Genomic DNA, 16681 nt, shown 5'->3' with positions numbered 1-16681 from the left:
ATAGACTTGTAATCATGTGTTTTGTTTCGTCTTGTCTATCCCTTTAACACATCCAGTCCAATTCAAGAGAAAAGCCTAGAACCAGCGTTCCCTGCAGACGTATCTTCGGCACCCTTGCTCCGTGGGAGCCAGCCTGCCGCAGGTGGCGTGCTGACCAGCGAGGTAGTGCAGAGCCTTGAGGCTTGTAAACTCACAGACACCAACCTCGTCATTGCAGAAGAGCCGCCGGACGCCAGCGCTGGGCGCCGAGCAGAACGGATGCAGACTAGTTCACTTGAGAATGTCGATGCTTCAAGTACGAACAGATGTTCAGTCTTAATTGTGTCCCTGAATAAGGACAATAGCCCGGGAAAAGCTGTTCCATGAAAGAAGCTCAAAGACAGGGAATGGAATGTCACTGAGTAGAACACAAGTTCAGACAGAACTTGCAAACTGGGTCACCGGGCGGTACAACAGTAACGCACTTGAAGGGCAAATTAATTCGTTTTATTTTAGAGGGTGTCAAAATTACTACTGTTGGAGGAGGGAGTTAGAACTGGAGGGCCTACTATGGCAGGCTTTGAATTTAAGACTGGGATCCCCATTTTACAGCTGAGGAAACAGGCTCCGGGCTTACCTCCTTTCCCCTGGTCACACAGAAATGGCCTTGGATATTCTCGCATCATGGTTAAGAATACAGACTCTGAAGACGGACTAGGTTCTAATCCTGGCTCCCCGCTCTTAGGCAGTCACACGATCTTGGCCAAGATTACTTCAGTTCTCTGTGGCTCTCTTTCCTTTTCTATAAAGTGGGGGTGATGGTCCTACTTCAGAGTCTTCTTATGAGGACCAACTGAATTACTAAACATAAAGTACTCAGAACAGGGTCCTACGTACGCTTAGCACTAAGTAAATGTTAACCATGCAGGATTAGTCTTTGGTAACTATGACTAAAATTTTTATAGCATGCTAAATTAAACAGCAGCTTTATTCTTCCCTTTAAAAATGATTTTTTTGTGAACCCAAAGTACATCTCATGCAAGCAGATTGCTCATAGATAGTATAAGTATTGAAAGTCTTTGCATTTTGTAGATACGAGTGGGAGAGCAAGTTACAAAATATATATCTGAGCATGTTAGAAGTAACTGACATCCAGTCAGACATAATTCTGTTAAAGGCAGAATCTAGCAGTTCCAGGCAAGTGGAACAGATGCCTTTGGTGTTCGCTTCCTTTGTCACAATTAAATACTTATCTAAATTTTTTGATCACAAATAACAACTGTATAGAACTAGCCATTTTGATTTTTGCAAATGGTGATTACTTGAATCCATGCTCTTTTAAAGATAAGGCTTTTGAACTCGTATTTAATGAATGTCTGTACTTGTTTTATCTGTAGCTTCTTTGGGAAAATTCTTGGTACCTTGGGTACTGAATTCATTTTCTTTTTTTTGTTCCCATTCCTTTTAAGACTTGACTGTTGAGAATCCATGGGATGATACATTGATTCTTGAACTTTTATCTGGGCTTTCTAAACCAGTGAGATCCTATCCAAATACTTACGAATGGCAGTGTAAACTTCCAGCCATCAAGCCCAAGACTGAGATCCAACTGGGTAAGGACTATATGGGTAATAAAACTCTAAACTCTTGCTTCTATATGGGAAGTTGATGGTAACTCATGCGTGTGTGATTCTCCTTCTGGTACCACCCCTGTGCCTCACCCCCCCTCAAGTAAAGAGTTCTAGATTATCTAGAGGACTAAGCTGAGAACATTTTGTTAAACCATGACCGTTAGAATTTGATTGCTGTTGAGACTATCACTTATAGATGGCAATTTGGCAGTATCTATCAAAGTAAACAAAGGCATATACTTTTAGACATCCACTTTTAAGAATTTCTTGTAGATCTGCTTGCATACATTCAAAATGACATATGTGCGTGTAAAAACAGTAGATTGGAAACAACACAGGTGTCTGTGGGACAGCTCTACAGTAAAATATAGCTTGCTCTGTACTGCTAGGGATTGATGTCCAAAACATGCTGTTAAGGGCAGACTAGTATTATATGCTGCCTTTTATTTCTTAAAAAGGGGAAGATAACATATATTCATATGCAATGCTATTTCTAGCGAATCCTTGAAGTATACTCAAAACTAAGAAAAATGGTTAACAGGGTGGATATGAATAATAGTGGGAGCAAGACTTCTAGCAAGATACTTTACACACGCACACACGCACACGCACACACACACACACACACACACAGCTTCCCCGATTGACATCTTGCATTAGTGCAGTACATTTGTTAAAGTTGATGAGCCAATATTAATACATTTTTATTAACTAAAGTCCACAGTTTACATTCAGGTTCATTCTCTGTGTTGTACGGTTTGTGGGGTTTGACAAATGTATAATGACCAGTATCCATCATTACAGTGTCATAGTTTCACTGACCCCAAAACCCCCTGTGCTCCATCTATTCATCATTTCTCCCTTCTACCTAAAACCCTGACAAGCACTAATCTTTTGACTATTGTCTCCATAGTTTTGCCTTTTCCAGAATGTCATATAGTTGTAATCATACAGTATACAAGTTTTTCAGATTGGCTTTTTCACTTAACAATATGCATTTAAGATTCCTCCATGTCTTTTCATGACTTGAAAGCTCTATCTTTACAATCGCTGAGTAATATTCCATTGTGCAATGTACCAGTTTATCTAGTCACCTATTGAAGGACGTCTTGGTTGCTTCCAAGTTCTGGCAATTATGAATAAAGCTGCTATAAAATTCCCATGCAATTTTCGTGTGGATGTAAGTTTTCAATTCATTTGGATAAATACCAAGGAGTTGTGATGTTGTGAGCGTGTGTTTACTTCTGTAAGAAACCGCCACACTGCCTTCCAGTGGAGTTCGTACCATTTTGTAATCCCACCAGCAATGAACGAGAGCTCTGTTGTCCCATATCCTCGCCATCATTTGGTGTGGTCAGTTGTTTGGGTTTGACTGCTCTGATAGAAGTGTAATTATCATTAGTGTTTTTCATTTGCAATTCCCTAATTACATATGATATTGTACATTTTTTGTTTATTTGCCATTTATATATCTTTTGTGGTGAGGCTTTTCCCTCTATTCCTGGTTTGCAGAAAGTTATCATGAATGGGTGTTGGATTTTATCAAACACTTTTTCTGTTTTTATGATAAGATCATGTGATTTTTCTTTTTAGTCTGTTCAGGTGATAGAGATTCATTATTGATTTTTGAATGTTGTACCAGACTTGCATACCTGGATTAAATCCCACTTGGTCATGGTAAATAATTCTTTTTATACTTGTTTTGGATTTGATTTGCTAATATTTTGTTGAGGATTTTTACATCTCTGTTAATAAGAGATACTGCTCTGTAGTTTTCTTGTGGTGTATCTGTCTGGTTTTGGATTAGGGTAATGCTGGCCTCATAGAGGGGGTTAGGAAGGATTCATTCTGCTTCTATCCTCTGAAAGAGATTGTAGAGAATTGGTACAATTTCTTAAATATTTGGTGGAATTCACCAGAGGACCCATCTGGTCCTGGTGCTTTCTGTTTAGGAAAGTTACTAATGATTCGATTTCTTACCTCATACTCCTATGTGAGTTTTGGTAGAGTATGTCTCTCAAGGAATCGGTTCGTTTCATCTAGGTTATCAAATTTGTAGGCACAGAGTTGTTCAGAGTATTCCCTTATTATCCTTTTAATTCATGGGATCTATAGTAATGTCCTCTCTTTCATTTCCAGTATTAGTATTTTATGTCCTTTCCCTTTTTTTCTTAGGTAGCCTGGTAGGGGCTTATGGATTTTATTGATCTTTTCAAAGAATCAGCTTTTTGTTTCATTGATATTCTCTGCTGATGTTCTATTTTCAATTTCATTGATGTCTGCTCTAATATTTTTTGTCTTAGTTAGGCAATTTTTTTCTTTTGTCTTCATTAGGCAGGCAGTTTTTTCTTGTTTTGTTTTGTTTTGCCTGCTCTGATTATTTTTTCTTCTGCTTACTTTGGATTTAATTTGTTCTTTGTCTAGTTTTCTAAGGTGGAAGCTAAAATTACTGATTTTAGATCTTTCTTCTTTTCTAGCATATGCATTTAATCCTATAAATTTCACTCTAAGCACTGCTTTTGCTGCACCCCACAATTTTAAATTGTGTTTCCATTTTCTTTTAGTTCAAGATATTTTTAAATCTCTCAAGATTTCTTCGTTGGTTAATGTGTTATTTTAATATGTGTTGTTTAATCTCCAAGTGTTTGGGGGCTTTCCAGCTATCTTACTGTTTGTTATTGATTACTAGTTTAATTCCACTGTGGTTGGAGTACATACTTTGTATGATTTCTTTTTGTTGTTGTTTTTTAATTTGGTAAAGGTGTGTTTTATGGCCCAGAATGGTCTATCTTGGTGAATGTTCCATGTGAGCTTGAAAGTACGTACAGTCTGCTGTTGTTAAGTGACGTATTCTACAAATGTTAATCAGATCCAGTTGATTGGTGCTGCTGTTCAAGTCAGTCATGCCCTTACTGATTTTTTGCCTGTTGATCCTGTCAGTTACTGATAGAGGGGTGTAGAAATCTCCAACTAGGATAGTGAATTCATCTGTTCTCCTTGCAGTTCTATCAATTTTTGCCTCACTATTTTGATGCTCTGTTGTTAGGCACATACACATTAAGGATTGTTATGTCTTTTTGGAAAACTGATCCTTTATCATCATCCAATGCCCCGTTTTATGCCTGATAATTTTCCTTGCTCTGACACCTGCTCTGTCTGAAATTAGTATAGATACTCCAGCTTTCTGTTTATTAATGTTAGCATGGTGTATCTTTCTCCACCCCTTCACTTTTAATCTATGTATGTCTTTATATTTAAGGTGTTTTTCTCGTAGACAACATATAGCTGGGTCTTTTATCTACTGTGATCGTTTCTGTTTTCATTGGTATATTTAGTCTGCTGGTATTTAGAAAGATTACTGATATAGCTGGATTAATATCTACTATATTTTTTACTGTTTTCTATTCATTGCCCTTGTTCTTTGTTTCCTTTATTGTCTCCTCTTTCTGTCTTCTCTGGTGTTACTTGGGTATTTCTGTGATTTCATTTTCTCTACTAGCATTTCAATTATACCTCATTTTTTCTGTTTTTAGTAGTTGCCCTAGAGTTTGCAGTATACATTTAGAACTAATCCAAGTCCACCTTTAACGAACACTATAACACTGCACAGGTAATGCCAGGTACCTTATAAGAGAGCATTACCAATTCTTCCCTCCTATCCCGTGTAACAGTACTGTCACTCATTTTTTTTTAAGCTGTGCTTACTGAATACATTGAAGCAATTATTATTTTGAATACTTATGTCAGATCAATTAAGAATAAGAAAAATAAAAGATTTTATTTTATCTTCATTTATTGCTTTTTCCTGCACTCTTCTGATCTGAGTTTCTGGACTATCTCCTCATCCTTCTCTCTGAAGAACTTCTTTTAACATTTCTTGCAAGTCAAGCTTACTGGTGACAGGTTCCCTCAATCTTTGTGTGAGCTAGTCTTTATTTCTTCACTCCTGAAGGATAATTTCACTGGATACAGAATTTTTGATTGGTGGTTTTTCCTTTTAACACTTACTCCACTTTCTTCTTGTTTGTGTGGTTTCCAGAGAAGTCAATGTAATTCTTCTACTTGCTTCTCTGTAGGTAAAGTGGTTTCATTCCACTGGCTGCTTACAATATTTTTTTCTTTTCTGATTTTCTACAGTTTGAATACAACTTGCCTGGGTGTAGACTTCTGGCTATTTTTCCTGCCTTGTGTTCTCTAAAATTCCTAGATCCTTGTTTTAGTGTCTGTCATTAATTTTGGAAATTTCGTAACTATTCTTACTCTATTTTTTCTGTTCCTCATTTTCTTCTGCCTTCTAATACTGCCATTACACAGATGTCACACCAATTGTACTTGTCCCACAACTCTTGAACATTCTTTTCTATCTTTTAAAAATTTTTTTTCTATTTGCAAATTAGTTTTGGAAGTCTCTATTGGCATTCTTATAAGCTGACGATTTTTTCCCCAGCCATTTACAGCCTTTTGAAGAGCCCATCAAAGACAGTCTTCGTTTCTGTTACAGTGGGTTTTTTCCTCACACTTCCTTTTGATTCCTTCTCAGAGTTTCTATTTGTCTGCTTACATTTCCCATCTGCTCTTGAATTTTATCCTTTTCTCATTACAGCCCTTAGCGTATTAATCATAATTTTAAAAAAATTCCTGGTGGTGTAATTCCAGAATCCTTGCTATATCTGTGTCTAGCTCTGATACTTGCTCTGTGTCTTCAAGCTGTTTTTTGTCTTTTAGTATGCCTTGTAATTTTGGTTGGAAGCCAGATCTACTGGGTAAAAGGAACGAAGATAAAATAGGCCTCTAGTGTAAGATTTATCTGGCTTGAGATTAGGCTGTTTACTGTTTGCTGCCATTGTAGAGGCTAAAGTTTCCATTTGTGCCTCCCCTGTTGGCTTCGAGCTTCCCTTGAGACTTGTTCTGAAATAAGATCTGAGGCATTAGTTGTGTTGTAATCCCCCTCATACTGGCTCCAGTGGTGGCTTTGGTTCTGGCACTTTATTCTCTGTATCCACCGATCTGTCTCCCCAGTTTCAAGGGCAGCAGTTTGCCCTATGACTTGAGTTCTTTAATGGATCTATGAAGACTAGTTGATTATCAGTTGATTTTGGTTTTTTTAATTATTATTATTGGTGGAGTGATGACTTCCAAGCTCCTTAGCATGCCAGAAACCAGAAGTCTACTTTTTTATACTTGATTTTGAACATGTGGGTTTTTTAAAATCAATTAAAATCTATTACAATTTTATGTCAGTTGTCTTTCTCCCCAAACCAACAACCCCACTGTTATTAAAAATAGCAAGACAAATCCAGTTTAAGGGACATTCTACAATTTATCTGACTAATATTCCTTGCAGCTGTCATGGTCACCTAAAACAAAAAGTTTGAAACTGTTACAGCCTAGTGGAGGAGGCTAAGGAGACTTGACGGATTAAGGAAAAACTAGTGAAATCCAAATAAGGAGTGGGTTTAGTAATCTACCAATGTGGGTTCTGTCTTTGGGACAAAGGTACTGTGGTCATTAAACACTAACAGTAGGGGAAACTGGGTGCAGAGAAAACAGAAACTCTACTGTCTATGCAACTTTTCTATAAATTGAAAACTATTCTAAAATAAAATTTTTACTTCAATAAAAAAATTGTAATTATTCTGTTAGAAATATTGGTACTATTATACTTTGCCCTTCTTATCGAGGTATAAAACACTTGCGTTTTTCAAAGGCATGTGTATGGCACAGCTTCGTGCAGCACTTTACAGAGGACCTTTGTGTGCTCTTTCTAACATCACGACAGTCCTGCCAAGTAGACAGCATGGGCATTACCCCTTTGATGTGAGAATATTGGTGAAGAGAGGATGTGTGCCCTGTTCCTGCCATTCAGTGGCAGGCCTGGCGCCCAGCAGCACAGCTTCTGTTCCCCGCCCCCCCATCATTTAAAAAGGGGAGCTATTTTGTGGCAGATGTTTTAACTCGTTTAAGACAGGAAAAACATTTCCTGAGGGAGCTATATCCATTTGTATTTATTAAAGCAATCAAGCACCAAGAAAATTCTAAAGATACAAAATTTACCAAAAATCATTTTCATTTTGACACATCTGTCTTCAAGGTTCCTTGCTGGTCTATGTCGATCACCTTCTTGGAGAAGGGGCCTTTGCCCAGGTCTATGAAGTTACCCACGGAGAAGTGAATGATACCAAAAATAAACAGAAATTTGTTTTAAAGGTAAATAATCTGAGCAGTTCATTGTATAGTATAGAAATGAATTTTAGAACTTGATTTTGTCAGCCTCTTTTTTCTTTTTCAAGACAATGGTGATTTCATTTAGGTCTGTTGTCCACAATAAAGAAACAAAAACCATGTGGCAAGGATTTAGAATGGCCTTGCCATGGAAATGATGGCACAGCAAGTCCCATCCTTCAGCAACAGTCCATAGCTTGTCATCACTTTCTACCCCACAATCATTACTGAGGCGGAAGTTACCCTCTGGCTCTCATCGTCCAGAACGCGAGGCTGGATATGAATGTCTTACACCTGATTTGCAGGTCCAGAAGCCTGGCAACCCCTGGGAGTTCTACATCGGGACCCAGCTGATGGAGAGACTAAAGCCAAGCATGCGACATATGTTCATCCAATTCTACTCTGCCCACTTCTTCCAGAATGGCAGTGTGTTAGTAGGAGATCTCTACAGCTACGGCACGCTGCTAGTAAGTGTGTTCATTATTAGGGTGAGAACATGAGTCTGAAGTCCGTTGTTGGGCTGCCTGGCACGTACCTTTTGTAGTTGGAGTGATAGGTGGGGGCAAAGCTCTTGAGATCTCATCCATCCTGGGCAACCAATTCAGGATTCCACTCTCTGTTGTTTCTAGAATGCTATTAACCTGTATAAAAACACCCCGGAAAAAGTGATGCCTCAGGCGCTAGTGCTGTCCTTCGCGGTCAGGATGCTCTTCATGATGGAGCAAGTGCACGACTGTGAGATCATTCATGGCGACATCAAGCCAGACAATTTCATCCTTGGAAATAGGCAAGTGTTGCGCTTTGAACGCAGTTCTTACTGTGTCCCCAGCGGCCTTTTATTACCTGTGCTCATGCCGCCTGGCCCTTGTTTGTGTTCAATACAGATTTTTGGAACAGGACGGTGACGATGATGATGTATCTGCCGGCCTGGCACTGATTGACCTGGGTCAGAGCATAGATATGAAACTTTTCCCAAAGGGAACTACATTTACAGGCAAGTGTGAGACATCTGGTTTCCAGTGTACTGAGATGCTCAGCAACAAACCGTGGACCTACCAGGTACGGAACCGCAGGGGGAGATTTGAAAGTCGTCTCCTTTAGGGTACTTGCTGTATTTTAAAAACGAACTTGGGGATCTCGTTTGTTTGATCTGGTCTCGTCATCTTGTCCTTGGATTTAAGACCATGCTCGCGCATTGTGTTCAGTGATGGGCAAACCCCACGGCTCGAGGCTTCAGCGGGCAGGGGAGGCCAACCACCAGAGCCCCGGGGCGGGGGGAGGACTTCCAAGCTGACCGTGGGCCAGAGGGGCTGGAGTGCCGCGTTTGCCCCCAGAGAGCAAAACGAAGGACTTGAGGAGGACATGGTACCTCGGGAAGGACAGCTTTCCAAGGGGCTGCCTCCAGCAGAGCCCCGACAGGCATTCAGCGCGTATCAGCTGAGCAAATGGCTTCCCACATTATTTAAAAGTAAAACCCTGTGGTTATTTAACTAGCTGCGGAAGTTCCAGAGACCTCTTCCTGTCCTCACGTGTAAATCACCTAGATCTCCTTTGCAGATTGATTACTTCGGAGTCGCTGCAACGGTGTACTGCATGCTCTTCGGCACTTACATGAAAGTGAAAAATGAAGGAGGGGTCTGGAAGCCCGAAGGTCTTTTTAGGAGGTGAGTATTTGCGTTGGTGCTGCAGCGAAAGAGCAGAAACAGCAGAATGTTGGGTTCCGTCTGGTGGAAAACGGATCTAAATCACTGCCTGGAAAAACCCGCCCTGGGCAGTGAGGCGAAGCAGCCCGTGGTGGACGCGGACACAGTGAGCGAGTTACACACTCAGCAACTGTGGCTTCCGAGTCGTGGCGCAGCCGATGCCCTCCCAGACCCGGTGGAAGCGGGCGGAGTGGTGGGCACCCCGTACACACTCAAATGTTTCTCTTTACCCTTCAGAGAAATCACCTGGTGTCACTGACTGTTAGATTTTTACTTGTTTCCTTGCCTTTATAATGCCGAGCATGCTTTAAGAAGTTTCTTCTAAGAAGCAAAGGAGATCATGGATGTGAAGGTGCTTTGTCAGTTATAAAGTAACGTGACAAGACGGCTGGCTGTCCCAGGGCAGGGTTGTAAGTCCCATCCCTGTGTGACTTTAGTGTTTGTAAGACTGTTTTCTCATCTATAAAATGGTAGTGAAAATTAACGACTAGACTAGAGCTCTTCCCAGCAACACAGATGACTCTCTTAACACCATGTCACATGCGTAAGCTACTGGTGGTGGTTGAGTATTTGGTACACGCATGTTCATTATGTCACTTACACTTTTAACTTTTTTTTGAGGTATAAAAACATACGTAGAAAAAGTACACTCACCTTTAGTGTCCAAAAAGCCTAATGGAGTTTTACATGTTTGTATCTTGAAGAAATTTAAGCTGGGACTCCCCCAACCCCTCACGTACACACCCACTCACCCCAACCAAAAAAAAAAAAAGAAAAGCAGTTGGCAGTAATTTTACAAAATGTAGCGTCAGTATATAAGTAAGATTAGATTCAGGCCCTGAAGGAAAACTTAGAACAGCTCCGATTTATTCTGCATAATGAGTCATCAAATTTCGCAAATACTTTATTCCTTCTCTTACTCATACTCAAAGGACCAGAGAGTTACTCAGAAGGCTCTGTCTCTGACCACCAGTGCGGAGAAAAGTCTTACCCCTCAACAGGCCTGACAGTAATGGGCTGAATCTAGTTGTGTCCTTTCTCCCCAGGGCCTTATCTTCACGCCGTGGGGGTTTTGCAGTTAATTTGAATGCACCCAGGAGGTGGAACTCTGACTCTGAGCTCCATCCTGGTAGTCCAGCCTGGCCACCTGGTCCCGGCACATACGCCGTTGGGCTCGTCAGAACCATTCAGCCAGCTTCTCAGACGCTGGAAGTATGGGACATAAAGCTAGCCAACAGCAGATTGATTTCCTTAAAAATAAATAAAAGAGAAAGTTCTTCTACTGAAGACCTATTACTGCACTAAGATTACTTAAGTCATTCATTCGGAGTGAAGTATATATAAGACATTCCATTGGATCTTTAATTTCTCTTACTTACAAGAAATGCAACATCCCGATTCCTGGTGCATTAAGTTGTGTTCAGGTGAAGTTCTGTTCAGCTCTCCCGACGTGTGGAAGCCAGAGGCAGGAGCGAGGGTGCCCAGCCTGTTGAACACTACACTTTATCTTGTCCTTATGCGTTGTCTCTCCAGACTTCCTCATCTGGATATGTGGAGTGAATTCTTTCACATCATGTTGAATATTCCAGACTGTCATCATCTTCCATCTTTGGACTTGTTAAGGCAGAAGCTGAATAAAATATTTCAGCAACACTATACAAACAAGATCAAGACCCTACGTAACAGGCTGATTGTACTGCTCTTGGAATATAAGCGTTCTCGAAAATAAAATATGGACGTTCCCTAAAAATCACTTTGTAAATGCTGGCCTGCTCACTTTGACCCTTGATGTTTTCCACATTTATTGTTTATATAAATGTTTCTTAAAAATAAAGTCCACAAAATATACCCACGTGACTTGATTGTTAACAAATATTTCAGCAAGTATACACCTGGTAAGGTCGCCCCGCAGAGCAGGCTGAGGGGGCGCCTCTTGGGATGCAGGCATTTGCGTGAGAATAATTTGGATCCGAACATTCTCTAAAATCACTTAACACTGTCCTGTTCACTTTAAGCCAAAAAGGGGGCAAGGCAGCTTTTTTCTAAGTTGAGGGTTTGTATTTGTATATAATAAACAAAAATTCTCCAAAGATATTTAAAGGATTTACAAGTTTTTATGGGTAAAATTTTCCTGTTCTTTTTGTTTGTAAAGATTTATTTATTTATTTGAGAGAGAGAATGAGGGGAGGGGCAGAGGGAAAGAGAGAATATTCAAGCAGATTTCCCGCCGAGCGAGGAGCCCCAGGCCGGGCTCGATCCCGAGACCCTGAGATCATGACCTGAGCTAAAATCAAGAGTCTGACGCTTAACTGAGTGAACCACCCAGGTGCCCCAAAACTTGCCTGTTCTTTATTGTGCCGTTCTTCGGTGCTGTCCCTGGGAAATATTACAGGTATAAATCTTAAGCTTCTTAATTTTTTAAAGTACCAAAGGAACATCTCCCATCTTGAAAATAGTTTTATAAGCTGTATAAATCATTAACTACCTCTAAAATTATAGCAGCCAACTTAGCATTTATTGACTCTTAAAGCTGGAAGGATCCTATAACCTGAACTTCGTTTCTCTATCCCTCCCTCCTTTCTTTAGCATTATGATGAAAACAAATCGGAGGTGACACCCAATTCAAGAGCACAGAGTGAACTTCCTCCTCCTACCCTTAACTCCCAGCCACCAGGTACCCCATTCCAGAGGCAAGCATGACTCACTCTTTTTAATCTTTCCAAAAGTGATTCTATGCATATTTCTGTATATTTTTCATACAACTGGCATAATTATGATTTTTTAAATTTAATGTATAGACTATATTTACATATAAGATGGTCTCAGTTTTTGTTAATGACTGTGTAATATTTCATTATATGATGTATCTGTAAAATCCTGGAAACAAATTGCTGGGTCAAAGGTGAGTGCATTTAAAATTTTATGTTAGTGGGCGCCTGGGTGGCTCAGTTGGTCAGCGTCTGCCTTCTGCTCAGGTCATGATCCCAGGGTCCTGGAATCGAGTCCCGCATCGGGCTCCCTGCTCAGCGGGGAGCCTGCTTCTCCCTCTGCCTGCTGTTCCCCCTGCTTGTTCTTTTTCTCTCTCTCTCTCTGACAAATAAATAAAATCTAAAAAAAAAGGAAAAACAAAAAAGGTCCTCTAATTTTTTGATACTAGTACTAATTTAAATACTTAGAACTAAACTTTTGTTTGCTTAAATCAGAACTAATTTTTTCCATTTTTTCCTAGCTGGTAGTCTGAATATATAAAGCCTGTTGTTTTCTGGAAAAAAAAAAAAAAAGCTTTTCAGACGATTCTTTTGAAGTTTCCCAGTAAATAGTCTTCACTATGAAAATCCTGTGTGTGACTTTCCCAATTTTTCAGTGGTGATTTTTCTCTTGCTGGCTGTTGCCTAGGACCAAGAGAAGAGGACTGAGCGTGGTGGCACTGGGCCTCCCCGCTTCCTGCTGTAGTGCGGCTCCCATGTTGATCCAATAAGTTCAAGACCCTGGCCTGAAGGAGACATGTTTTATCATGTTGAAGAAGTACCCACCCATTTCTTCTTACAAATGTGAATTATTGACACTTTTCCAGGTTTCTTACCCACCTTTCCATATTTACTCAAAGTGTCAAAATAACCGAGTACTGATAGAGCCAAGTTTGTGGAGGTTTTTTTTTTCCTTTTGAAAATGACTGTTTTGAGAGGAAAGCAAGACAAAAGAAGATAAGGGTGCTGTTTTCTAAACTAAGAGCGAAGTGTGTCCCTCTGTGGAAGGCAGCTGTGGGTGCCTTCAATCTTGGGCGGGGAGGACACTTAGCGTCTGGCCCCTGTCGCCATGTCCTTTGTTCCCACCAGCCCATTCGTTATTACTGGATCTTCAACTTCTGTCACACTCCCAAGAACCTCCGTGTTATTCCCACCAACAATCTCAGCCTGACCGCGATGTCGTCCCAGCACTGCTGGTGCCCATCTGGTGTCTGATCTGTGCCAAGGGCTTTACTTAAATAAACTTCACAGTCTCATTTCCTAGCAACAGCCTTGTCTCCAAGGAGAAACGCTCCATCTGAACAAAGTTACTTTAAGCATTTCTGCCAAATAGTCTTTTTTTTTTGTCCGTACCTGGTACAAATTATAGCAATCATCTTTATTTAATTACAAATTGTCTGCATTGCGCGCACGCACACGCACACACAATGTTTATCTGCACAAGGAAAAAAGCTCTATCTAAAGGACAGCGGAAACGGATGCATGAGAAGTCAGCACTGGGAGGGAGGAAACGCAGCTCACTCCAGTCACGAGACTGAAGTTTCCCTGACGACAGAGCTGGGTCTTACCCATCCATGTCTCCTGCAAAGCTGAGAAAGGGTGCGGGTCATCCTAAGTGCTCCAACATTGGCTAGACTCAGTGTGGGTTCGGATTTAATATCTATCTTGGGTCAAGGCATTTCCTATTCATTCTTGGCCCCAGACTCCACATTCTAAGTTCTAGCTAAGAATCTTCTATCTGGTCACTTAGGAGATTCAGAGACTCCTCTCAGTGCCTTTTTCTGCTGGATCGTATCTGTGGTCTAAGGCAATGATTCTAAACTTTATTTTTCCTAAGACTAAGGAACTGCAGGTGTCACTCCTGCCTATCAGAAGTAAGAGCTCCTAAATAGCTGGGCATTTGGCACAGTCCCTAAGGACACCTGCAAGCTATTATCATTCCAGCACCTTTCTCAGCCACTGATCCTAGGAGTCCTCATTCTTGGTCCTCCGTTTTCCTCATCCCTGGAGTCAATCCATCTGTCCAACAGTTCCATTCTGGAATGTTTCAGACAAACCCATTTCTGGACTGGCTAGGTTTTCAGTCTCCTGTTACAGTCTGGGGGTGAGTGATGCCGTGCTGGCACTGACTGCCACCCTCCACGGAAGGCTTCCAGGACGTCGATTGTTCCCATTCTCAGGCAGGAAGTGGAGAAGACGGACAGACTGCTCCCAAGGGCAGGACCTGTAAGGTGCAGACCTGGTTTGAGCTCAGAGCCCAAGGGGCTGACACAATCATGTTGCCTCATCCCCCTACCGGGAGACAGGAATGAAGTGCCCAGCGGGGAGACCATGTGCCGAAACATGGGGGTGACAAGGTCACTGAAAGGCAGAAGAAAGACCTGGACAAAAGAGCCAATCGCCACCACAACTCCTGTTGTGCCCCTTCCTCGGAGACTGTTCCCGTGAAGGGGGCGGTGGGGCCCCGTGGTGGCCACAGGGGGCTGCTGCAAGTCAGGAGTAACGCTCCAGTCTCTCCGACCAAAGGGCTCACTCATGAAGAAAATTACATGACCAGGTTTGCTCTGTTACTGTTTACTGTCAAACAGGTGGGATAACGTAGTGGTCCATGAATAGGTCAAGTTTTCAATAAATCATGAAACACTGATGGTATGGAACACTTGGCAGCATTTTGTGTGTGTGTATATACAAACACGTATCAAGATGAAAACTACTGCTCCGTGAAAAAAGGTTCTTGAACTATATATAAAAATGTCATGACATCCCACCTAGAATAAAAAGTGCAATTACAGTTGACCCTTGAACATGAGTTTGAACTCATAAGCAGGTCTACTTATATATGGATTTTTTTAATACAGTACTGTAAATGTATTTTCCTTATGATTTTCTTAACACTGTTTTCTCTAGCTTACATTATCCTAAGAATATAGCATATAATACACATTATATGTAAATTATGTGTTAATCAGCTGTTTGTTACTGGTAGGCTCTTCTGGTCAACAGCAGGCTGTTAGTAAAGTTTGGAGGGGAGTCAACAGTGATATGCAGATTTGCGACTGTGCGGGGGTCAGTGACCCTACCTCCTCCAACCCCGTGTTGGTCAAGGGTCTGCTGCACATCATATATTCATACGCATGACAGACATGACTGTAAATGGGTAGGTGTGTTTCCAGAAGGACAAACAACAAACTCAGCATCACCACTGGGAAGGGGGCCTCAGATCGTGAGTGGAAGAACGGAGGGGAGGTGGGCGTCAGGAGAAGGAAGAATACAGAGCAACTTCTGACTTTTTACTATGTTTCTGTGTTGAGTTGTTGTTTTACAACGACTGCAGAGTTTCTCATTTAAAAATGCCCAGCACGTGTTCAAGTTAAAAAAATTCAGTTGCCACTTGGTACATTGAGTGTATATTTAGTATAACAATACATGTTAGATACACAAAGGAGTAAGAGCAGTCTGGAGGGTGGCAGGACTCCATAAATCCCATCAGACGGGTCAGGCATGCCCCACTTCCCAGGGACTGTCATGGTAACAAAATTCTAAAGCAGCAATGCTGGATACCAGGTGTGGCTTTGAACCAGGAGCCAGCAGTCTGTGAGAGCAAGCCCGAAGGGGCAGGGTCTGCATTCCGCCCACCTGTCCTCCTCCTCCTTCAGCCCTGCAGTCTTGGGAGGGAGGTACCATCTATCCCAACTGTGGGGGAACAAGGGAGCACACTGAAATTACGGGGCATGGTCAGTGGGGAGCCTGGCGTAAGATACCAGACAATCTGGCCCCAGAAGCGGGGCCGAAACCTTGGCTTTGCTCCTACACCAGAAGTCACCTTCAGAACCGAAGAAAAGGCAGCCCTCCCAAGCTAGCCTCCACTGTCACCTGACAGGTCACGTGACTTGGGCCTCACCGCACTCAGAGACCTCAGGTCACAGACCCCTGCCTTACAGCGTGGCCCGTGAGGAGGTACAGAACGACGAGGAGTTATACCCAGACAACTTGCTCAAAATGCCATCGCGAGGTACCGCAGTCAGCTTCATAGAGACGGAAGGTAGAACGGTGCCTGCCAGGGCCTGGGGGAGGAGGGGACGGGCAGTGACTGTTGACCGGTTACAGTTCCATTTGGGATGATGAAAGGTTCTGGAGCTCTGTTGCACAATACGAATGTCCTTAAAATGACTGAACTATACGCTTAGAATTGGTTACGATGGTGACTTTAATGTTATGAATATTTTCCACAATTAAAAATTTTGTTTATGAAATAATTTTAATTTCCCAGAAGGAGCGTGTCACTGCATTGGGAGATTTCCAGCTGGGGAAAATGACCTTGGAGAGCAACTTACTCAGACTCCTGCTATCATTGTAATTTAATTAAAGAAGCTTTGAGAGCCTTCCCCAGAAAAAGAAG

General features: G+C 41.7%; 1 protein-coding gene across 1 annotated transcript in view; it reads left to right on the top strand.

The window, feature by feature from the left end:
• BUB1 (BUB1 mitotic checkpoint serine/threonine kinase) overlaps window positions 1–11383 on the top strand; it is a 40552-nt gene extending 29169 nt beyond the window's left edge. The window contains exons 18-25 of the mRNA XM_008700140.1: window positions 57–295; window positions 1449–1592; window positions 7702–7817; window positions 8138–8299; window positions 8462–8619; window positions 8717–8891; window positions 9390–9496; window positions 11069–11383. Coding sequence (XP_008698362.1) covers window positions 57–295; window positions 1449–1592; window positions 7702–7817; window positions 8138–8299; window positions 8462–8619; window positions 8717–8891; window positions 9390–9496; window positions 11069–11264 — 1297 coding nt within the window. The 3' untranslated portion in view covers window positions 11265–11383. The remainder of the gene's footprint in view (window positions 1–56; window positions 296–1448; window positions 1593–7701; window positions 7818–8137; window positions 8300–8461; window positions 8620–8716; window positions 8892–9389; window positions 9497–11068) is intronic.
• The last annotated feature ends 5298 nt before the right edge of the window (window positions 11384–16681 follow it).

Source organism: Ursus maritimus, unplaced genomic scaffold (assembly GCF_017311325.1).
Source record: "Ursus maritimus isolate PB19 unplaced genomic scaffold, ASM1731132v1 scaffold_6, whole genome shotgun sequence".
Taxonomy (NCBI): domain Eukaryota; kingdom Metazoa; phylum Chordata; class Mammalia; order Carnivora; family Ursidae; genus Ursus; species Ursus maritimus.
The sequence above is the reverse complement of the archived record's forward strand: the minus strand, read 5'-3'. Positions and strand labels throughout refer to the sequence as shown.